This window comes from Sipha flava, unplaced genomic scaffold (assembly GCF_003268045.1).
Source record: "Sipha flava isolate LNK unplaced genomic scaffold, YSA_version1 89_pilon_pilon, whole genome shotgun sequence".
NCBI lineage: Eukaryota > Metazoa > Arthropoda > Insecta > Hemiptera > Aphididae > Sipha > Sipha flava.
Window position 1 is genome coordinate 196,108 of NW_020273631.1, and position 26,509 is coordinate 222,616.

General features: G+C 30.2%; 2 protein-coding genes across 3 annotated transcripts; one reads left to right on the top strand and one right to left on the bottom strand.

Annotated features, from left to right (window-relative positions):
* Positions 1-26,490, bottom strand: LOC112693635 (retinal dehydrogenase 1-like). 2 transcript variants are annotated; one of them, XM_025568798.1, is made up of 12 exons: positions 26,343-26,490; positions 10,090-10,148; positions 9,810-9,914; positions 9,193-9,460; positions 4,025-4,215; positions 3,848-3,961; positions 3,670-3,772; positions 3,393-3,577; positions 3,106-3,270; positions 2,126-2,283; positions 178-252; positions 1-112 (listed from the first exon to the last, which is right to left on the bottom strand). In XM_025568798.1, exons 2-12 carry the CDS (start codon positions 10,123-10,125, stop codon positions 55-57), a joined length of 1,458 nt encoding a protein of 485 aa, XP_025424583.1. In that variant the 5' UTR covers positions 10,126-10,148; positions 26,343-26,490; the 3' UTR covers positions 1-54. The 2 variants fall into 2 exon arrangements, with proteins under 2 accessions (XP_025424583.1, XP_025424582.1); XM_025568797.1 differs by lacking the exon at positions 26,343-26,490 and adding an exon at positions 12,768-12,925.
* On the top strand, positions 19,886-24,742 carry LOC112693636. The gene is made up of 4 exons (XM_025568799.1): positions 19,886-20,242; positions 22,483-23,085; positions 23,145-23,207; positions 24,445-24,742. The coding sequence occupies exons 1-4, from the start codon at positions 20,197-20,199 to the stop codon at positions 24,543-24,545; spliced, it is 813 nt and encodes a 270-aa protein (XP_025424584.1). The 5' UTR covers positions 19,886-20,196; the 3' UTR covers positions 24,546-24,742.
* Positions 26,491-26,509: the final 19 nt, after the last annotated feature.

The window sequence follows — 26,509 nt, forward strand, 5'->3', positions numbered from 1 at the left end:
ATATTTATATGTATACAAAATTATAGTAAATAATATTTAAATTGATGACAATACTTATTTTTTGATTGACACCGTTTTAATTTCCAAGTACTCATTCAGTCCATCTTCTCCTCTGCAAAAATTAATATTTTCATATCAATATATAAATTATTATTAAATATTATTTTGAATTCTTACAGTTCTCTGCCTTGTCCAGATTGTTTAAATCCTCCAAATGGGCATTGTGTATTAACAACATCGTAACAGTTGATCCTATATTAATTATAAAAATCATAAAACCAATTAGAATTATGTGTTGAAAAACAATTTTATAACAGCATTAAATGCTTTTTGTCCAACCAATACTGATGGAAAAAATTGAAAAGTAACCTTTTTGACAGTCCTACTCAAAACTAATTAGAGCATCCATAAATATTTGTTGGTAGATGGGTAATGTAAATATTTGTTTTTATTAATAAGATATTGTACGATTTGATATTTTAAAATAACTAATAAGTGAAAACTAATGAAAATATGGCGAGTTGTGCAGCAAAACTAACGGCAATGGAAGGAACTGATCCATTTGAATTAACTGGTTTATCAAATGCGATGAGGAAAGGGAGGGAACCCATCACATTATAATTTTTAGTAAAGCAATATGGATCAAGTAAAAGTAGGTTTAGAAGTTACAGTAACAGATATACTCGAAAATGTCAGCCGGCATTTTGTGCCGGCAGGGGAAGTATCATGGCTTCTCAGGTCGTCAGTAAGCGAAAACCATGGAAAAATATTGGGACATGGAACTTTAGAACTATGATAAATACTAGCAAATTAGAGATTAAACTAGAAATTAATAAATTGGACATTCACATACAAAAGGTGAGTGAAGTTGGATGGTTAGGAAATGATAATTTCTGGTTAGGCGACTACCGTGTCATCCATTCTGGTGATGAAAAATCAGGAAAGACTGGTATAGGATTTATTACAAATAAAAAATGGGGCCACCAAGTAGTAAACAAAATAGCATATAACGATAGGCTTATATTAATTAAGCTTATAGCTAAACCAAGTGATTGTACTAATTCAAGTGTACTTTCCCACATCAGATGTAGAATATAATGCTAAAGAAGAGGTTTATTCTGGCCTAGAAGAGCTTTGCAAACTAGCAAACGGAGAAGATAATTTAATAATAATGAGAGATAGGAATGTGATAGTAAAATAAGGTGCAGATGGTGAATAAGTAAGAAAATTCGGACTAGGAACTAGAAATCAAAGAGGGGACTACCTTTTTAACTTCTGCATACAAAGTGATAAGATTATAGCCAACACATTCTAAAATATTTACCGCAGAAAAAAATACACTTGGAAAATACCTGGGGATATCCGAAGATATCAAATCGACCATATCATACGTTTTCAATTTTCTTGATATTTTATCGAGTAAAATGTTGAAACAGAACAAATCGCTGTGTCCCGAAACACTTTCTCGGGGCACTGGGACACTTGGTTAAAAACCGGTAGTATCCCGGTAAAACCGAGACGTATGGCAACCCTACGCTCTAATCCAGCCCTAGAAAATGGCAACGGAGAAGAAAAATAATATTATATTATATTGACTCATTTGACTGGCCGTCACAAAAAAATTGATATTAACGTTACAAATTTAAAATAACACCACGAAACAAAATTCTGGGCATGCCCCTATTTTAAACATTTAAAAAAAAACACGAAGGTTGTTTATAAATTATACTAAGCATTTAGATTTTTTAGATTGGATTATTTAATATTTTATAAAAACACAAGGAAGTTCCAAAATATTGTTAATATGGTATTTGGATTAAGTTCATTTAGATGAATTAGTTCACTGAACTCAGTTCATTCAACGATAAGATATCTACGTCGAATGAATAATTTGTCGTAATGAACGATGCTAATTCGTTCATTCGTTCTTTTAAGAACGATATAGTTCATTAGTGAACTAGTTTAAATTGTTCGTTTGGGTTAAATGTTCAATAAAGCTAGGTAGATCGCGAACGACATTTCTCTAAATACTAGTGTTTATAATCAATGATGGTATGTTCTTATTTTCGGTAATTTATTAGAATTCCACAAAAATATTTTAGCTGTTAAATATATTAATAATTACCAAACTGAACCAGCATCCACGTTTTCCATATACTTCAATGCAGTACTTATATCTTTCGTTAATACTCCGGCAGCTAATCCGTACTTAGTTTCATTTGCTCGTTTGATAACTTCATCCAATGTTTTGAATTTTATAATTTGTTGAACAGGCCCGAATATCTAAAAATATAATATAAACAGTGTTATTTATTTTATACGTATTATACAGTTTGAAAATTAATGAGATCCCACAAAATAATAAATATATTAAGGCTTTAAAATTTAAATCATAATATTTAAAAAGGACGAGAATCTTAGGTTGGATGAGATACAGGGGTGGACAATTGTTTTGCAATATTTGACTTAAACTTGAGATCAATGTACCATTACTTTCAGAAAAACGATTCTGAGTGAGAATTCATATAGATTAGTTTATACTTCTAAAAATGGTTGATATAGAAGAAAAATCAAATTTTTAATAAAATTTGTTGAACTTTTAATATTCTAACTTTCACATAAAAAAGGCATTTTATTAAATTTTCAATATTATTACCTATAGTAATAGTCAATGATTTTTGATCATAGACAAATTGACCAAATTATTAGTATTCACTAAATAAAACTATGTGAAATTGATTATCCATGGTTGCCACAAAATACAAAAAAACATTTTTTGATGAATATTTAGAGGGTAGTAATTAAAGTAGTAATTAAATATTGAAAAATATACAATATGTATACATATAATATACGTAATGAGTAATTGTGCTGGCTTTTCTTAACTAGGCTGGACAACATGAGAGGATTGACACTAATTCCATTTACATTTTTATGGACAAAGGCAGAAGTAAAAATGTCTACGTCAGTCTTATTATGTCAGACAAATTCATACCACATATGGATAAAAATAATAATTTATTGAAATACACTAATTAGGGGTTGATATCTCAAATAACACATGATTACTTTATAATATGAGTATTTATGAAATTAAATAATTACTTCTTCTCGAGCGATTCTCATGTCATCAGTCACGTTAGAAAATACTGTTGAATACACAAAATATCCAGTATCTCCTACTTTGGAACCACCTGCTTCTACTTTGGCTCCTTCTTTTTTACCAGATTCAATCATACTTAAAACTTTATTATATTGATTTTCGTCAATCTAAAATTTTTAATATAATATTATGTTACACATCATAATTATAGATATGATATTTAAATTTTTAAACTATGAATATAATAATATTAATTTAATATTGGCATAAGTTATGTTTTAAAAATTACCAGAGGCCCTATTTGTGTATCAGAATTGAAAGGATCTCCAACTTTCTTTAGCGATGCTAGTTTTGCAGCTTTTTTAACAAACTCATCATAGATACCGTCTTGTACAAATGTTCTAGAACCAGCACAACAATTTTGGCCCATGTTAGCAAAAACCGCATCATGGGCAATGCTAGCAGCTTCGTCGACTGTGCATATAGTGTTAGATATTATAGTATAATTAATTAAAAATACAAATGCAATGAATAAAGCTTTAGTAATAAATTATTAATTTAAATACCGTCAAAATCATTGAATATAACAAGCGGACTTTTCCCACCTAATTCTAATGACACACGTTTTAAATTCGACTTAGCTGCCTCTTCCATGATTAATTTCCCAACCTAACATTGAACACGAATTTTATAGATTTAAAAACAACAGTTCATAATTTTATATTAAATCGTGCTGCTTATTACTTCTGTCGATCCAGTAAAAGCCACTTTGTTTATGTCTGGGTGGCTTGCAATGGCTTTACCCGCCGTTGGACCATATCCAGGCACAACATTAATAACTCCATCGGGAAATCCGGCCTGAAATATTAACAAGTTTTGTACTAAATTTAAAAGTAAAATTTTAATGTAAATTTATTTTACTTCTTTAGTTAATGCAGCAATATACAGAGCAGTGAGAGGAGTTTGTTCGGCTGGTTTTAAAACAACTGTACATCCAGCAGCAAGAGCCGGCCCCCATTTCCAAGCTAACATCATTATTGGATAATTCCAAGGTATAATTTGACCGACGACTCCAATGGGCTGAGGTTTAGTGAATGAAAAGAAAGGCCCATCTTAAAAATAAATCAATTAATTACTAATTGTCTTAAAGTAATATTTTTAAAATTCTTGAATATTCATCTGAGAGTATATGTGTATTAATTGTATGCTATTAAGTTTTTTTTTTATTTTATTTTTATTTTTTATTTAAGAGGCGCATTAAAATATTTGTCTCAGCGATTATAAATAAACAATACAATTTAACTGTATAAAACAACTAGAAAAGCAATATTATATAATAAACAAAATTAAAGTAAAAAGCCTTTTGAGAGGAAGAAGTTAACGATGAAAGTAATAAGGAACGCATTAGGAAATTGGAAAATATGTGGGAGGGTAAAGGGATTATTAAAGGAAGAACAGATATTGGAGAGAATCTGGGGCTTAATGAAAAGATCTGGACAGTTAAAGAGGAAATGGGAAGCATTGCATATAGCAGGATCAACGTGCCGAGTACAGAAGGGAGAATCATTAAGAGATGAATAAAATGAGTGGGCCAGGAGGCGGTTTTGGCCCAACCGGATGCAAGAAAAGGAGATGATGACTTTACGGGAAATAGGGATATTATGAAACCAAGGAAATTATAGGACGTGAGGACAGACTAGGCGATAAGAAACGGTGAAGGTTGGAGGAATTTAAAGCCATAAGGCAAGATTAGGAATCTGAGACAATGACAAGTGACGTGCATTTAAGGTTTTAATGGTATGCAGAGCTACCAATATAACAAGGCATTCTGTTGTAAAAGATGAGGCGGATAAGAAAGCATTATTGGAGTATTTGATACAAAGGTTAGGGATGAAAAAAGAGTAGCCTGCGGAGGATTTGGCAACGGATCCGTCCGTGAAGACTAGACAAGATTTAGGATAATGGGCTAAAATGTAATCACTAAATAGTGAATTAACAACAAAAGCTGGGACGAATCTGATAAAAGAAATAGGAAAACCTAGAAATGATGAACAGATAATTGAAGAACATTTAACAAATGAATGATGTGTCTTAAAAATACAAACGGGCTGATGAAGAGTGAATGAAAGAAATAAATGATCGCAGAGAATCGATAATTGTGGATAACGATGGGGTGGATTTGGCCGAGTAATGCCAAACGCGGAAGATAAATAAATATAATCCGGGAATAGAATCGTGGCTAAAAGGGGAAGCCAAATTTTTCATCAAGAATTTGCTACCTAAGCTACGAGCCCGAACCTCCAAGGGAGAAACGCATAGTTCGACTTCCAATGTGATTGATAGGGTGGTGCGGAGGGCACCAGTAATGGAATTTTGACACATATCTAGACAAGAATTAAGTTTAACGCGAAAGGTATTACAAGCTGTTCTAAATAGGAAGGTACCATAGTTGAGCCTAGCTCTAACTATAGACTTATAAATTAATAGGAGAGAGGAAGGATGACCACCTCAATTCGTACCGTATAATGATCGATACAGATTAGCCCATTTAGAATTGAAAGAAAGGAGATAATGAAAATGAGGATCCCAGCGAAGTTTTACTTCTAAAATAATACCTAAATAGGTAAAAGTGGAAATAAAAGAGATATAAAAGCCGTCCATGTGGACGGGTGGAAGAATCTCGAGTAACCTAACGTCTGGTAAACATTTAAAACATTCGATTTCACGGGAACTACCAGAAAGCAGCTGTCACGTAGGGCAGTGGAGAGACATACAAGGGCGGAATGAAGGTGATCAATAGCGAATTCGATATCTTTATAGACAGAGAAAATTGTTAGGTCATCGCTTGAAAACCTTTAGAAGATAAAGACTGGATAACGGATAGAAAGTAGATATTAAAGAGCTTTTAATGAGCTACCTTGACGGGGGCCGAGGTAACTAATGCGATGAAGGTGTCACCGAAGGGAGAGTTGAAAAAGAGACAGCGATGATAGAAAAGCTGCGAGATGAAATTACAAAATAAGGGGGGAATATTCAAGGAAGATTAGCGAAGTACAAGTGTAGTTGTATGAATGAAATCGTAAGCACTCTTAATGTCGAGGAATGCAGACGCCATAAACTGACAATATCAAAAGGCATGATATATATGACTCGAGAAATGAGCGAGACAGTCCATTGTGCCAAGGCCACGTCTGAAACCATAAATATTACTTGGGGAAAAATGGTTGGTTTCCAGCCACCAATCCAAACAATTTTTTAAAATTGTTTCCACAACCTTACAAAAAAATGAAGTAAGGGAGATAGGACGGAAACCCTCGCCATTGGGCTTGGGAATAGGGAAAACCTTCAACTCTTTCCAGGAAGGAGGAACCAAGCTGTTAAACCATAGACGGTTTAAAATATTAAGAAGTAATGGATAAACATCTTGTGGTAGTTGTTTAAAAAAAAGTGGTGAAATAAGTTGGGGCCGGAAGCTACAGAAGAACGGTGATATATGGCAGTCATTAATTCGACTATCGTGAATACGTTAGATAGAATGTGAGGATGTACTGAAATAGAGACGATAAGAAGAAGATGTAGATGCTGGGTGAAATGGGAGAAATTGGGAAGAGGGGAAGAGACATGAAATAAGGATAGGAAGGTGATCACTACCGAAAGGATCCGATGTGGTTTTCCAACTCATCGAGATGGCATTGTTTGGGGAACAAATCATTATATCGGGGGTAGTATTGCTATGTGGGAGACGATTAATACGTGAGGGAGAGCCTTCGTTGAGAATAAAAGAATCATGGGAGACAATAGAAATATGTAAAAGAGTGCCTCTGGAAGATAGCTGAGCAGAGCTCCAAGCAGGATGGTGACCGTTGAAGTCACCAGCAAGGAGAAAATTTACGGGTAAAAAGGAAAAAATGCGATCTAAAATTAAACTGAAAAGATTGGAATCGGACGGGATATAAATTGACCATAAAAATAGGAGCGACAGATGAGACGAGAGTCGAATAATTCAATACCCACTATATTGATATCATGTTGAAGTAACAAAGCAGATAATGAAGGAGGAAGAGGAATTGCCCGAGATTGGTAGCCCTTATGTATAGCAATGGCGAAACCACCGTAACCATCTGGGCGGTCGAAGCGAAATAGATGATAATTATTTAACTTGAAACCAGCGTTTTGTAGAAGCCACGTTTCTTATAGGAGGAATACATGACAAAGATAAATAGTGATCAGACTGTTGAGATCTAAGAAACGGGACTTGATATTACTGACATTCCATTGAAGAAATTGGAGGTGCGTTGACGTTGAAATAGGAATGGAATTAGTAGAATTCATTGGTATTATCTTTTACGTTTGGGATAGAAAGAAATTTAAAAAGTGTTGACTCAATTACATTATATAATGGCAATTTATCATCTACATTACTGGTAGAGGAAATAATTTGAAACAATTGGAAAGCAAAATCCGAAATCCATGCTAAATTATTAGGGGAAGGCTGAGGCGAAGCATTAGGAGGCGTAACATGATTGAAAAAGACACCGTTTGGTGACTTGTGGGAGTTTGAGAGGCTGGATGGGGAAAGGAAGGATTCTGGTTAAACTTATATTTATTTGGAGATCTAGATTTCTTATTTTTAGGGTAGGAACCTAATTGAGAAAAATCTGTATTAGACTAAAAGGAAACTCTTGAGCTTGAAATGTGATTTGATGAATTATTAGAAGTATCTTTAGGAAAATTTAGAATAGGACGGAGAAGTGATGTCGGCAAAAGCGAAGGCCAGAGTACACACATTATTGTTCTTAAAACCAACAGCTTCCTTGAAAGTAATTTTATTTATGACCATTAACTTTTGAGATCATTTTGACGAGCCCATTCTGAACACGACCGATCAGAGGGAAGATGGGAACCTTGACAGTTGGCGCACGTAGCGGTTGCTTTGGTCTCAGGGCGAACGGGATAATCTACCGCAAAATAATTCATAGAAGAGCAAAACTCGCAGCGAGGTTCAACTTTGAAATTTACATTATTAATAGAAACAGAATCCGGTAATGAAGTGTATTTGAACTTTAACTCGACTAGTCTGGACGGGGCCTGAACACTGTCTCTAGTTGAGGAGATTATTTTAAAGCCGAAATTTTTTTCGTGTAAGACTGTTCGATCCGGATAACTCCGAACGAGTAGATTAAAGCTGACCAATTAAATTCGGTTGAAATAGATGAATTTAAAAACTTGTTCGCCGAGGCGACGGACGAAAAAGTGATTTTTACGCGGGACGCGCCGGCGGATTGGATGGATACTACACCCTCAAATTAATTGTAGATAAGTTTGCCGAACTGCAACGGGTGCAGGTTGCCAATATTTATTACCTTATCCGCGTATCAAACAATACATATAAACGGGCCGTCATGATTATTTTCGTAACAATCGGTATTCGGATCGGTGAAAAGAAAAAGAAGACACGGGATTATCGTTGGTGTGAGAATTTACCATGTTTGGTTCGAAGTGTGTGGCGGTGGACTGTGGACATGATTAACGGCGTTAATTCCAGAGATAGACGACATTGTTACATCGTTGGATGGTGGAGAATGCATAGACTTGTCGATAAGAGACGGTTGATTAGCCGTAATTGCTTCCAAGGTCGGAGATATCGGGCTGGTGACTGAAATAGACTGACTTATACCTATTATTGCTTTTGTATGAAACGACAATAAAGCTAGAAGTGCACGAGGACGATTTTACTTTAGGGGCCCTCCCGGGGCCATCGCCGCCGGAGGCTGAAGCCATGGTAAAAGAGACCTAATGCGTGGCAGAATACCTCACATTAATGCACTATACCGTGGCGAAAAATAACTAACAGCGTGCTAAACTCGACAATTGTAACGCACGACCGTTCGTGCGCACTGATAAACCGAGACTGAACTATTAAGCTTATAGTCTAAACTATGCAGTTATAAAAATTACTCAAGCGTTACTTTTGTGACTTTTTTGTTTAAAAAAGTATATGTTCCAAATTATTATAATAGAAACCTTATGAATATTTTGATGTTTTCGTAGTAAAATCAATTCGTCAAATAAATATTTAGAATCATTACCTGCTGGTATAGTTTTTCCGTGAATTTTATCAGCAAAACCAGCATAATATTGTAAAGTTGAAACCGATACTGCAATGTCCAATAAAGAATCACCGAATGGTTTACCGTTATCCAAAGACTCTAAATTGGCCAAATAATTTTTGTGTTCATCTATCAATTCAGATAATTTATAAATTAATTTTCCCCGAGCGGATGCATCCATTGTCCGCCACTCCGAACTTGGCTGGAACGCAGCCCTCGCTGCTTTAACGGCCAGATCGATATCTTCCTGTATTTAAATATTCGATTTATTTATTTTCACTTATATATATTTATATATATTAAGAATATAATTAATATTCTTTTATTAAGATTTAAAATTAGGTACCAAAGTAAAAAGTCTATATTCTAAAATGAGTTTTCATAGGTAAGAATAATATTTTAGCAGCAAATTTGCAAAAAATATATGCATTGAACTATAATATGTATAGATATAAATGTCAGAGATTATTTACGTTTAAAAAAAATTAACAAAAATGTTTGAAAAATAATTGTTATTGTATTTTTAATTTGAATCAAAATTTGCTCATCACATTTTAAACAGTATTATTGGATAAGGTTACTGAGAATATGCTTACCTTATCTCCCTCAGAAACATTGATAATTATCTTTTTATTAGCCGGATTGATAGTGTTAAATGTTTTTCCACTTGCCGAATTAACAAAATTGTTGTTGATAAAAATCTGAAATAGGCGATTACATATGATTTGAGTGCTTTTGAATTACATTAAACAATTTTGTAATTTCAATATTAAATAATATAATAAACTCTTTGCGTTCTCTTTTCAAATATAATACCGATCACAATATTTTTAAAACATATAGGTACGTCTTTATATTTAAAAATAATAAAAATACCTGGTTGTATTGAACTTTCACATTTGGATTTGCCATATTATTAAATGTAAGACCTGAAACTTTTAAACAAAATATTATAACTTAATGTTTTAACTTCTTTAAATCCACACTAATATGTTAAATAATATATACGTTAAATTTATTCACAACATAAATTTAATGAAATTTTGTCGTGTTTTAATTATGACTATTGAATTCGAATTGGTATAATTAATAAAAAAAATATTTCAAAAAAAGTGTTTATTATTTTAATGCTTTATGATATACAACATTCTTAGTTTTTTTTCTTGCGCGTATATATATTTTATCGATACGGAAAGGCAATATTCAACATTTATGTGTACTTAAAATGTTTTCGAGAATAACGGAGAAAACGGAGTAATCCAACGATTATCAACTTCAATTTCCAGCTGATTCTCTTTGATTATTGTTGACTTTCCGTTGTCATCAGTGGATCGCCGGCGATAAAGTGGATAACCATAATTTCCATTAATAGTTTCTACCACTAATTGTCTTGGAAAGAGTTTTGAACATTTACCATCAACCATACTCGGAGAATTTGGATTTAATATTCCACAGAGACCATGAATCATATTTTTTGTAACAATTTCATGTAACAACGGATGTTTATCATTATCGAGAATTTCCGCAGATTACACATCATCGATTTCATTTGGTCTTATCCTCTCTACCAACCAAATGAGAATCAGAGACGCCATTTGGCGGGGAGGAGCAGGGTGTGCACTCACACACCCTGAATTTTTTTCATCTTTAATTATTGGCCTAGACGTCACTGATACATGGCCTTGCCACTTTGGTCTTCAGTTTTCCAATCTTTAATGTTGTGCATGCACCGCGGCTAATCAGTAATCACTGCTAATCATAAATGTTAGCCTGGTGATGGGAAAAAATTGGCCTCTTTAATTACTTGCACACCCTTAAAAAAAACTGAAATGGCGCCCCTGATGAGAATGTGTGCATGTGGCAATCTGTGTTTTAGTCACTCGACTGAATACATCCAACAGCGCATCTCGCCGAATACGCGATGCTTAACAATCAAGTTCATGAGTGATTTTAACTTTCTTTTGAACACCCTTGCGACAATGTCGTGGCGATCAATGGGTTGTTGGCCTAGAAATAATTCTTGTCAAATTTCTGTTCACTGTGGATTGCATACGTTATTAAACAAATCTGGTGTACATACGACATAGCATCCTAAGTGTATTCATGTATACTATAGTATGTCGCGGACCTCCAACGTATGTTGCTGGAAGAAGAGTTGTTCTACCAACATTCTGTGCATTTTCTATCAGCATTGATGGCATTCCATAGACTAATGTATTCTTCATAACGCAGTTTAGTCTGGTTCAGTTCAACCTGATTAGGTCATTTAGTTTCAAATTTCACGTATATATCTACAGCATATTGGTGGAATAGATGCCGACATTTAAAGATATTACTGTCTCTTTTTCCCGAACCAAAAGTCTATTATAGATTATATCATATAGTATGAATTCAATAAACTTACTTTTTTGTTAGTTTCGGAACTTTTAACTAGATTTATCATCTTCATTGAAAAATTATATCCATCTTCACCTTGCCAAAATAAGATAGGATATTGTAACGCATCATATGATCGATTTGCATTGGACACACGCTGCAGTTGATTGTTATGCCGATGTAAAACAATATCTCGATTTTATAAATTTTTTCCCATAACGACAATAGCGACTTCGTCAATTGTTGGCGCATTAAAACGTCTCGCGTGTTATCCTGCAGGCATCTTATGCCGAATTGTTGTGTGCACAACGCTGATTGACATGTTTTGCTGAATTACGCATAAAATAAATTTGGAAAAATGTGTAGTCACCATTTGTCATTGGCAATAAGGAACTTGTTAGATGATATATTTGACCTTGAATCTTGAAAGTTGGCATAAAATTTTCTTTAATAATTTTTGTTGCACCAAATTACGTCATTTGAAAACAATTATTGTATAGTTGGATATGAATCAAAACAATGTTTAAAATCTTGCCCATTTCCGGAAACCAATGAATGTAGTGAAAGCCACTAGAGCGGTGGCGGTACCAATGGAGTCAATTTGACTTGACCGCTCGCGCAACACAAACCAGGAATTTCATTTTTAAACATAAATGCCTTGCAATATTGGCGCACAGCGTTCATTGGTCCAGTAGCAACAATTTGCAATGAACTGTAATCTATTTCCACGTTATAATTAAATGCAATTTCATATCTTGATAGCTTGATACGTAACATTTCCAAGTTGTTGATTTTGATACCATTAATTCCGTTCAACTTCATTCCACGGTTCAACCGTCAGTTTGACTTGCTCTTATATATAAAGATATCTTTGACTAGCAGCATTGCGAGTTTTAAAACATGCACTAATGTGAATATACGAAAATATGTAATATACAACTTTAATATTTTGTTTTTATATAATTTTATTTTATGCAAAATCTGGTCTTTACTGATAACGGTATACAATTTTGTTTGAATATAAAATTGTAGTATACTAACAATATTTAATTTATTTACAAAAAAATGTTGAAATTTTCTATAGATGTACAGTTAGAAAAATTAATATACTTATAAAAAAATTAATATGTAATAATTCAATGACATTATTTTTAAAAATTATTTTATAAATAACTTACTTATTTGTTGAAATCAAATCAAATTTTCAATTTTAAATATTACGTACTAAATAAAACTGGGATACAATTATTGGTGATATGCAGTAATATACTACCTAATGTAGTATAAGTGGATAATCGAGTACAGTCACAGTTTAAGTAAATCTAATAATTTAAAATTTTAACTTGAAGATTAGGGAAAGAAACATAATCTAAATATGAGATATGCAATTAATATTTTTTTTTAACCGATAGATAATATTTTAGATTATTATTATACCTAATTATTTGTGTTATTATCTATATTGTAAAAGTACTCAAAGTTATCATTTTATTATTTTGTTATTTTACTTAAGTCCACAGTCCACCATTTGCTTGTATTACTATGATTATATCTAAGTAAACATTTTAACTATAATGAAATTATTACTATATTTTTAGATTATTGCTTATCGCATAATGACAACAATAAATACAATTTAACATTTCTCTACATTTATCAACTAAATATTTAAAGTCTAAATTGTAATATTTTACATAATCATAACTCACTTAAAAATTAAAATATAGTAAAAACCTACGAAAGACACAGAAAATGTTCTTCCCTTTAAATTCAATCAGTGGCGTATCCAGAATTTTTTTTTTTTTGGGGTTTTGGGGTGATAAAAAATGTAACATTAATTTTTTTTTTGAATTTTATGTATTTGTATTATAATCAATAGACAATATGCATACATTAAACATTTTCCGGGAGGGGGTTATAACCCTCTACCCCCCTGGATACGCCACTGAGTACAATAATATGTCAACTGACTCCTATATTAAATTCAACAACACCAAATTGTTTTTATTGAACTCAGATATGCTATGTTATATGTTTATAAAACGGAAACTATACGTGGCGGAAATTCATTTTCTTAATTTAATCAAAGATTAAAAAGAGCTTATTCTTATTTAAATAAAAATACCCCGCTTTAGGTACTTAATAACATCCGGAATGTGTATTTAATAATGTCATAAATTCAGAGGCATGCCCAGGATCAAAATGTAGGATAGGCCCGGTTATAATTATTTTAGTTTATGTATGTACATAATACACATTATTTTTTTTTTAGAAACTTAATAATATTTTTAAATTGAATTAAAAAAAATGATTATAAAATAATATAATACAACACAATTTATTCCTCCTATTTGACTTGTTAATAATACTTAAAGTTACATATTAAAAAATAAAATTAAGTTTTTATATAACTAAATAATACCTAAATGAATGCAAATGAAACAATAGTTTTTTTAATTATAAGTACATAAAAATATAAAATATAATAATTATTTAGTGAATTGAAGTCTTCGATTTTTCAATTTAGCAAACTCGTTAACAATTTTTGTAGGATCCTGAATTAATTCAAAACTTAACTCCCTCTCAATAGAAATTAACGCTAAATTATGAAGACGTGTAGTAGACATAGATGTTCGTAAATAAGTTTTTATTCTTTTCATTGTTGAAAAACTTCTTTCGGCCGATACTGAACTTACAGGTATAACTAACACTCGTTCCATGACTTTTTTAATTTCTCCAAATGACTGCCCCATAATGCATATTTCGTTGTAAAAATCTATGATATTTTTACAACTACTGTACATATTTTTTGCTAATTTGCTTTGACTTATTACTTGGTCAGAGAAATAATTATCATCTCTATAATAATTTATACACTTTAAAACAAAATCATCATTTAAAAAGTTTGTCGATATCGGATTGAATACTGAAATAGCAGTTAAAAATTCTGAATTGTTATTAAATCTTTTTTTCATTTCATTCAACATATTATCTATTACTGTAAAATACATAATTCGCAATTTTTGAGTCGTAGTTTTATTACATTTTAAGCCAATTGTTGAAGTAATTACATAATCACTTAATGTACTATTAATATTTTTCTGTCTTTTTTCATAATTATCCATAGAGATATTTAAATTTGAAGCCATAATTTGAGCTTTTTTATAAAAGTTATTGAAAAATTCATCCGAACGTAAACTTTGAAGCTCTTTTATTGTAGCATCAATTAAATTTAAACACTTAATTATATCAAGAGAAAAAGATTGTAAATGTAGAAAGTACGTTGATAGTTGATAAAAGGTTATCAAGAAATGTTAAAACAAATAATACGTCAAACGATCGAAATTGGTTTAATAATCCTTTGGCTTCTACGGCCTCTTTTTTTTTTTTGAGCTACTTGACAGTTGTGATAAAGCTTTTATGACATGTTCAAAACGAATTAAAAAAAAATTAATACCTTTATATTTTGCAACCCATCTAGTATTACTATGTTGAGGGACTTTTAAAATTGTTTCACAATCTTTTTGGACATCAGAAAATATTTTATAACGTAAAGTTGAACTCGATTGAAATGCATAAATTGCTTCAAGAAATCCAATCGTATTGTCAACAATCTCAACTGATTTAACAACATCGACCAAAACTAAATTAAGCCGATGTGTATAGCAATGTATTTAAGAGCATTTGTTTTTAGAAAGTTCTCTAATATTTACTTGTACGCCATTGGTAGAACCAGACATTACTGATGCACCGTCGTAGGATTGACTTATACATTTTGTAATATCTAAGCCAACTGAATTTAAAAATTCGATAATAGAATTAGTTAGGCCTAGTGCATCTAATTCTTCTATTTGTACAAATCCTAAGAACCTTTCTTTTATAGTTAATTTATGTACATATCTGATACATATTGACATTTGTTCAAATATTGATGCATCACGAGCTTCATCAACAATTAAACTATAAACCGAACTACCTTCATTCACTTCTCTAATAATAGTTTGTAAAATGACATTTGAAGACGCAAATAAAATATCATTTTGGATTTTATTTGAAGTATATTTAGCATTTTTAGGTAGGGACTTTAAATTTATATTAAACTTTTCATTTTCCGAACATAGTAAATCTAAAATTTCTTTAAAATTACCTTGATTTTTTGTAGTTTTTAAGTCGTGTTCGTATTCATTTGAATATTCGATTACATTATTGTGACCACGCAAACATATATCCTGTCGTGCGCAATACAAAACTGAACGAATTACACTTTTTAATACTTTTCGATTTTTATTTATATTCTCTTCGACATGATTATTCATTTGAGTCGTAACAGCTCCTATACTTTTTAATGATATATAACCTTGATATTTGGCTAACGATGTTTTATGCGAATCTGCCGAGTTATGTTTTTTTTCCATCCCCGAAATATTTTTCCAATTATTATATCCTGTGGCTATTAAAACATCTTGATGATTTTCACAAGATATAGAACTAGTAAAATGACGACAAAAAAAAACAGAAAATTGCATCCAATTGAACAGAATATTCAATCCAAGGATAAACTTTGTACCATGAACTTTGAAAACTACGTTGTTTTTCAAAAATTTTACGACGTGGAAAATTGATAATCGACTGAATAGGTTGTTCATCATTATTTAAGCTAATATTAAGCACATTTAAGCTAGACGAGGAAATAGAAGACTCGTTAGAAGTTGAGGTAACATTTAATTTTAACATTTTTGTTTGTGGTTGATCTATTGTACTATCATCATCGTTCAATGTCCTTGTGGGTTTCGGAATAGGTTTAAAAAACTGGCTAATCATATTTTTATTTTTATTTAATTATTATTCAAGTTATAATCAATATAAAATAAAAAAGTACTTAGGTTATTCTAATAGTGTACATAAACAAAAACAGACAAAACGAATAAAACAATTTCCTCAATCGGCTCGGTTACACACAAGTCACTAAAATACATCTACACAGTACACAGTACACACTGTAATAAACTAATAAATTATTAATACCAAAAAATAACATATTTTGTAAACCATATTCATTATCTTATATCAAATGACGATTGTCGGCAGTGAACGGCCAGTGACGAATGTATAAATAACTCACTTCGGGTGTATTATTGTCTATTATTTACTATTTTTAGCCGATAAGCAGTACTGTGGCTACAATTGTTTGCGACGAAGGAAAGAATTATTAATAACGTATAAACGCTTGCTTAAGTGGGTAGTAAATAAATAATCTTTGTTCCAAAATGATTCAATTACATATCGTATTATGAAGCAAAAAAATGTATAAAATTATGTTTCTTGAAAAATATTAATAATTATTATTTGAAAACAGGGTAGGCCTGAGCCTACCAGGCCTACCTACTGGGCACGCCACTGCATAAATTAGTATTCATGTTATAAAAATTTTATATAATGTCTTTAATGTTAAATTCAAACTTTTTGAGTATTTATCCAAAAGCTGTAATTATATTATATAGAAATAGTTTTTTTTTTTTTAGTTTCTAAATTAGAATGTAGAACTATATTTTATTCAGTAAAGTTGTAAAAAAGATTTTATCATAATGTGCAGATCAGTCTAGAAATACGAATATTATTAATTTTTTTAAAAAAAATTCAAGTCGTCATCTAAACGTTGTTTAGCACTAAATACATCAGTATTATAAAAAGGGTATAATTATAAAAAGGCTTCTGGTCAAGCCAACATCACTCATCGCCACCGTTAGTCGCACGCATCACCACTACAACCGACTACCAATCACGACCCACCCCAACCACTGCTGCTGCCGACCCGACCAACCGGCTTACTAACGAACACCTCATACAACTACTTGTTATCTAGATATGAATAAATTGATGAGAAATATAGCAACATAGGTACTCCATTAAATTCAATTAATTTAAACGAATATTTTACTTCAATAGACAGCGTGTGATAAGTATTCCATATGGAATAGTTATATAATAATGGTTAGAGTTGTCGTGTTAACCTATTTATTTTTCATATCTTCAGGACAGTTTTCTCATTGTTATAATATTGACAATAAATGTTTTTAACATGCAATATAATATACAAAGACATACATTCCATAAGCATTAGTCATATAACATGGGTAAGAGTTATCGTGCCTTTATTAAGTTTTCTTTAGAAATATGTAAGGGTGTATTCTTATTGTTATGTCTGTAAAAACACATTCAAATTGGGCCAAACCAGCTCAAATTCGGTTGACCCGGTCTCTTATAATAAGAACATGTATAGCGATTACCTCTTGTAAAAGTAACATTTAAAAGGGTCGCTCTCCATACACCGCAATTAGTTCACGTCATTCCTAATTTTTATTAGTTTTAGAAAACTAAAATTAAGATAGCTGCTTTGTACTACTAGAACCGTTCAGATCTTTCAACAATACAATATCTGAAGTGGTCTATAATCGAATTAATGGTCGCAAATCATAATTCATACGGCCAATGGTGTTGTAGAAGTTTGAACAGATATGTGATTATTTCAAAAACAACAATGGTTGTGCAACAAAAAAATATGTTAAAATATCCCTTTAAAAAAAATGTTGAACAATATTTATTATTTATATTGTAATTTAATTTGTATTATCTTCAAGCATAAACTTTATACACAAAATCCATTCTTCTTTCCTTAACGTTACAAAAACTATCAATAACATTTTTATTAAAATCAATGTTTTCATTTTTCATGCGACTCTCTACACTTAACATAATCAGCACATTAAGTCTATCCTCACACATGGTACTTTTCAAACACGTCTTAATCTTCAATGTTGAAAAACTTCTTACAGCTTCTGAAGATGTCATTGGCGTGCATACCAAGAGTTTTAGAAGTTTGGATACTTCTTTAAATGTATCTTCCATATAGTTATTTATAATATAATTTAACGTGGAAATAACACCAGATAAATTACGGAAGTCATCACGTGAATAAAGCACTTCTCAGTCCTTAAACGATCTTGATTAAAAAACGGATAGCATTCTACAGTCATGTTGAGAGCTGTTATTGGTAATGTATTACTATACATTGCATATTTTTCATTTAAAAAAAAGTTGAGCAGCTTATAAATGCTTGGTAAAAACAAAACTTCTTTCAATATGTGTGGTTATTACGTCACACACTTCTAAAGCTGCTAATGTTCTAGAATTATCGTTATCATCTGTTCGTCTTTTCTTTGGAGTAATCTCAAAGTCAGTTTTTTCCGAAAAATGTTGACAGAAATCAGTCATACTATCACGAATGTTAGAAATTTTTTTTTTAAAATTAATAACAGATTTTTTTTATTTACACAGGATCAATATTTTTAAGATTAAACAACGTTATAAAGAAAATGTACACGAGGCATCATTTTGTGAAAAACATTAAGCCAAAAAAACAAAATTCATATCTATTAAAAGTCGTTTAAGTCCAGTAGCTTGATTAATTGTACTAGATTGTATGAAACTATCTATTATTTTCTTTATGCATTTATAGAGTATTTTATTAGAGTACGTTGAGGTATCCTTTTGGACACATCTGATGAAAAAACGGACGCCTTCAATTAACCCCCAGCCCAGGTCGTCCTAAGCACGATAAACGAGGACAACGTGTTCCGGATGAAAAAAACAACAAACCGATCAGCGATGGGAGATGTTTTCGATTCATTTTCCACGTCGGTTAAAATAAAAATAAAAATAATGTTATCCATCGTGTTTCTTTGTCCACCATGGTGGTCAGTGGACAGTATTTATATGTTTCCCGTTTGTAGGACTGTGAAACATAGCCATTCTTAATAACTAAAATATAAGACCAAGTTATCATTTATTTACTATCTATAAAATATACATTAATTAAATAACAAATGTTATTTAAATAATAAAACATAGTTTCTTAAGAGTTAAAAATGTTTCATAAATAATTAATAACTACAGAAAATAAATAAAATACATTCTTCAAACTTTGATACGATAATTATTTATTATATTGGTCTACGTCGAAAATTTGGTAATAGCAAAACTGTCGATTATGATATGTCGATGAAATAATGTTAAAATTGTTCACCCCATGCCGGCACACACATGCTGTACGTAAAAACAACCCATACATATATGTGTGCACTCACGGTCATCACTACTCTCCTATCGCGTGCCCACACACACACACACACACCCGTACGTATGCACACATGATTTTGGTGCACAAACAAAACTCGGGGAATTCCATTTTTATCTTTTTTTTTCAGGCACACACACACAAACACACACACGCGCGTGAATAACGTATACACAAGCGCACCCATCGACAACCGCAACGATGACCACGTGACACGTGTTTTTCTCACTTCCGTTCCTAGACATTCAAAGAAGACAAAGTCTATTCTTCCCCCCTCCACCCTAGCGGCAATTCAAACCCCTCACACCACCGTTGCGTGCGGTTCTAAGCATTTTCTTGTACCGTCGACCATTTGCCATTTCGTCGTCCATCTTCACTCATCAGTGGCCTGTTTCTACGCAGTTTTTTATCATTTTAATTATTCATTTTTTTCCTCCCCACCGAAACACGTTTTTGATTCTGTTCGACCGATCATGAAGTCTGTCGTAATCTCGTACAGCGTCGTGCTTTCTCTCCTAGGTAAGTAATAACGTATTCCGCGTGCTTTGTGACACTACTAGTGTTTTAGTGTCTGCTCATGAGTGCGCAGACTCGATGAAAGCGGACAATAAGGGTACAAACGATACATTTTTTTCGCGTCTGTTTAACGAAAATTTCGCAGCGTTCGGGGAAAAAACCATATATTTAACCATTTAATTAAAAACGTGCTCTCATGTTCATCCGAATCTGCGATTTAGTAGTGTTCAACATCTTTATGAAAAATAATTTTAATCATTTTACTCGATGGGATTGCTTTTTTGTACTAGTCATGCGCATCTTTTAGGACTACATCGCACGATAAAAGGGATTTAAAAACAATGCATATATTTTTGTTCAGTTAATTCAACATTTAAATTTCTTTCCATTTGTGTCATCCTATATAAATGTCTTCATTGGGAAGGTCTGAGGATTATCCTTTTTTTTCTGTTAAGATTTCTGTATCTCTCAAATAATTCACTGTTATAATGAAAAGAAACCAATTTCACTTAAATAATAATGAAGTGCCTCCCCCATCGTTCCGGCCTCTGAGGTTTACCAAGCATTTTTTCTTAGAACTGGAGAAGTATTATGGAAGCACATAATGTGTTGTACTAATTTTATCTACTTTTTTCGTTATAAATTTTTATCATTTTAGTTACAGTTAATAAGTTAATTTTCTTTTTTTCCCAGTTTGAAGTTAATTTTATCAATACATACTATTTTGTTTATCCAATTATAATAGTTAAATATCCTATCCTTGTTTCTTTTAAAATAATTTTCTTCAATCTTCTAATGAAGTTAATAAATTAATTGACTATTAGGTATAAACATTTAATAATACTAGTATTTTATAGATTATTTTATATTTAATTATTTGTATTAATTATAGATGGGCACATACTTCAATACTGTAATACACATGTACAGATGTAATGTTACTGATTGATATTATATGCTTAATGAAAATAAAAGCTTATCTAATTTTCTTTATCCAATTTGGGTATGGAACATAAATAATTATTAATTAATGACTACTACTTATGTAATCTAACTTTTATTTGGTACACAAGTAGTATATTAAAATATACATTGAGTTTTATTTATTTTTTTATTCTTTTAATAACTATCATTATTTATTTTGATATAATAAATGTATTCATTTTTTTTTTTTTTTTTTTTTTGAAATGGGCTTTGTTAGATTTTACTATACTGAAATGAATAATTTCTTTCCACTTTTATTTTAAATTCCTTGACTTTCATGTCTTTATAACTTCATTATTTATATATTTGATTTCTTTTTTTTTTATCTTAATATCTATGATTATTTGTTTGTCATAATCTCATATATTCTTTCATAGGTTATCCTAATTTTCTCATTCTATTTATCCTGAGTGTCAAACTTCTCAACTCCAAAAATTACAAAAACCCATCTACTATTAAATCGATTGTTTTATTTATTTTTAATAATACCTTACATATACACCTAGAAAATTAATTAATAAATGGTTTTTTTTAACATTTTAAACAAAATAGCAATTTTAAATAATATAAATCAGTATTATCAAATTTATACATTTTAACTATAAATAAGAAATCTTATATTATTTTTTGAAATTTATATTCAGAAATACTTCATAATTAAACCATTTATTTTTAATTTTATTTACAGTTACTAGTATAAATTTATTTATTTATTTTTTTCTGGCTTTACGATTCATCGAGGATCTTTAACGCCAAAACTACCTCCTTCCATTTCTCTCTATCATACATTATTATTCGCCAATCCGCCCCACCATGGGCTGCCGCATTCCATATCTCATTTGTGCTGTCTATCCATCTTCTTCGTGGTCTTCTCCTTGGTCTCGTCCATGCTAACATTCAAGTCATTACTCCTTTTATTAGGCATCCGTCTGCTCGCCACGCATGTCCGGCACATTGCATTATTATACTTTTAATAAATTGCAAAATATTTTCCTTTTTGTATAAATGTTCTAATTGGGCATTTGATCTCAGTTTCCATTGTTGTGTTTCGGTATTAAATATTAGACCATATATATATATATATATATATGAATTTATTTATTATAAAATTTAAATATTATCCATTTATTTTCTCAACCGCTTATCTATTTTAAGTTCCTACTACAGAAACAAAAAATAAAAATTAATATTTAGACTTGTTAAATTTAATTTGAAATTATTTGATGTTTTAATTTATGTAAATACTATTTTGTTCATAGGTTTGTTGTGCTGTCTTGGTCAAGCTAATGAAAATTTTTCTCCTCGAGTTCTGGTACTACTAAAAGAATCTGACAACTTGTTCGATAACTCTGTTGATAATAATTTCAATTCAGTTATATCACCATCAGACTATTATTACAATCCTAGTCGTCATGTTCAGCTTTGGAATAAAGTGTTTGACAACCTTCGGAAGAGAATTAATGTGCTTGGACATTTTTTCCGGGATGTTGATAAAATTCCAGTTAATTCCAGTCCTTATATTGATAGAAGATTTAAAAAGAGTATTTCCATGAGAAAGCCAAGACATGTTAATGATAATAATACTTCTGTAACTACAATGCCAACTACATTGAACACTATTAGTTTAAATAAATCTGAAATTTCAACTAATACAAATTTGACCAGTACTAAAATGAATATTATTGACTTTCAAATAAGTACTATATCTACTAATAACAGTTATTTTAACAATAATTCAACCACTTCAAACCCGATATCAGTTGAGACAACGCCATTATTAGTTCAACAAAATGTCCAAAATACTTCTACCAATGTTAACATTGATAGTGTTAAGCCTTCTTCTGACATTTCATCAAGTCCACGTAAGTCGTTAGTCATATCAATCATTTTATATTATTATTTATTTGATTTTTATTTTCAGAAAGTTGTTCTTATTGTTCTGGAAAGTTAATTTTTCTGACTGCTATAGTTATACTGGCTTTTGGTATGGTTAATAATTGTTTTAATATATTTTTAATTTATTTTTTTATTTTTTTATTAATTTTAAGTACAGAAAAAAACTAATATGAAAATATCACTGATTATTAGCTTAATCGTTAGATTAGAAGCGTGAAATAAAAATGGACGGCTAATTATTTATAAGTTTACTTCCTGCATTATATTTTAGATTTTCTCATCCACAGTATTAAATTTTTTAAATTTAATTATTTGTGTAGAAGAAAAACACTTAATAGTTATTAATCTATTAATTAATTTATACTCAAACTTTTAGGATATGTTTAATATATTTTTCTTCAATAAATTATAGTAATTACCATGAAATTAAAAAAAAAAAATCTAATAATACTGTTTTTCCTATTACATTTTTAATATTAAAATAAGTATACCTATCAACTATTACAAAAGTATTTATATTATAATATTATGGTACCTTAAAAATAATTACTCCTTCTTGATTTATCATATAGAATATTAATAGTATTAATTTTTTACATATGAAATTGTAAAAAGGGTTAATGTGCTGACTTAATTTTTTTTCTTCTACTTTTAATGTTAAATAACCTAGTGATTAGTGTTGGGCAACAATATAATATTGTGTATCGATATTGTTCCGATTTTCTCGATATTGTATCGCGATATCGGAATTTGTTCGATATCGTGTCGAATTATATTTTTATAAATTTAGTAAAATAATATACTAAAATTTAGTATATGATATTTATTATTGGTACACCAAAATTGTAAACGTTTATCTAGAATATAATGCTTATTGATACAGATAAAATTATAAGCTATATCAAATATAATAATAATGTAGAAATGTATAATTAAATATAAAATAATAATTCACATTTACCGAGGACACGTGTACACACTTTATAATTTATATTAGTAGACAAATATTACTTATTAGTTAATGGTTTATTACACAGTACATACAATACAATTTACTAAAGTTTAGAATCTAAAAATAAAATGTATTTCTAGATAAATTATTAAATTTGATATTGCGATATATCGTACAACTATATAACGATATCAGTGTCGAAAATGTGTCACGATATCGATATTGTTGCCCATCACTACTAGTGATGCCTGAGTATTAATTTTTTTATCGTTATTTAATTGCAGAACTTATTGAAATTATATGAAAGTATTTACTAAAATATCTATATATTTATTTAAAATTTGATAGTAAGTTTATTCTTTTTGTATTCTAGGAGTGACATATATTATTTATAAAAAATGGCAAAACAGAGGAAGTCGCACATTGTATCAAGTGGGAAACATTTGCAGCAAGCGTGATGAATCACCAGTTTAAGAATATATATTTTATATAATGTTAATATTCAAACAATGATTTTTATTTTTTAAAAAAAAAAAACTTACATTAAATGTATATTTACTTCACACTAATTACCCCCTTTAAAGGTTTATGGGAAGATTCTTTATTATTATTCTAATTCTTAAAAATTATGTAAAAGCTCACTACGAAATTAAAAGAAAATGAACATTTTATTTTTGTCTTAATTATTTAATTTTAGAAGTTATCCTTTTAAATTAAATTTTGATGATAATTTTTTTAATTTTAATTTCAAATTAAATGCAACCAATTTTTGTTTGGGACCATAATTTTTTTATGAACCATACAATAATTTAGAATTAGTTTATTAGTTATATACATAATTATAACACAAGTGATGAGAAAAGTAAATATTTGAATGGCACTTGTTTACTCGTTTTATTTATATGTATTGTATATAATGATTGTAATTGTTTAAATATGGAGGTGAAAATTGAACATTTGCTGTGGTAAAATCTTATAATTAATCTTATACATTTTAAATGCCTATTGGCTATAAAATTTAATTTAATTTGCCTACCGACTTTATTAACATTTCTAAATGAAACTTGTTTAATGTACCTATATTTTATTTTAAATATTTCAATAGCTCATTACATAAGTGATTAAAAATTAAGATTTTAAACAAAGAATTAAATGTTTATTTTAATCTGAAAATTAGATGTTTGTAAGGAATGAATATCTAATAACACGAGATAATCATAGTATTCAATAAACAATTTTTTTTCTCCAATTCGATTTACCTAATAATTCCTAACCGAACACGAGAACATGAACTTCCTTGGATAAATTAAATTTTGTCCGAACCAACTCTTACTATGCGATTTGGTCGCCTCAATGTACATAATTGAGATTAGTTAAGTGGTCGCACCAACAATCCTTCCCTACCAAATGCGAATCTAAAAAATGAAAAAGGGGGGTTAGTAAAGCGAGTTACTGTCATAATTCATTGCGTATGTCAATTAGTACGAAGTCTTATGGAAAATATTTTTAATATCTACGTTCAGATATTTTTGTGGAGTAGCAAGGGTATATTTTTGCTATCTAAAAAAAATGTATAGTTTTAAAAATATTTTCGAAGTTTGTTATTCAAGTGTATATGAACATATACCATCTATTATGATTGTATCTAAAATAATTATATTTTGTGATAAGTCCCATACGGACAATAAGACGTTAACAAGTGTATACGTCGTACCAAGATTTATGAAGAAAAGTTGGCCAGTAAGCCAGTTATCATGTTAAACCTTTAAAAATTTTTTTTCAACTTTTTAAAAAATAAACTTTGCTACCCCAAATTTGGACTTTAATGACGCCTATGCCTACGTTTGATATGATTTTTATAATAGTCTATTACAAAATCAATGATACTACCATTGATTATGGATATTACTATCTATAATCAATGATACTACTTAATGTCTAAGAGGGGGCAAAAAAATGAAATGCACTGCTGAGAAAATTATGAAGGAACCTTTAAACTGCAAATGTAATTAGTGATAATAGTTATTATAGTTGTAAAGATAAGATATTATGATATTTATTCTAATTTTTATGGTATCCATAATATCCAAAACTCTTTAAATCTATTATTTAAATGCTCAGTAGTTTGTAAAAACATTGTTTCAATACGAATACAACACATATTCCATACTGTGGTCTATTAATTAATTGTGTATTATAATATACAAAAACGTTGTTTCTGTATTTATTTGTATTCAATATGTAAAAATATATATTTAAAAATCCACTTACTTTCTTTCTGAAAAAAATTAACTAGAATTGAAAAAGTTCGCAAATTTGAGGTTTTAAAGCTGTTAAATAGTGAAAGTCAGTAAAGTCGTAAACAATAAAAGTACCTATTGATGGTAATTTGATTGTTCTGCGGTCATAGGTAGTACCATTGATTATAGAATAGATTC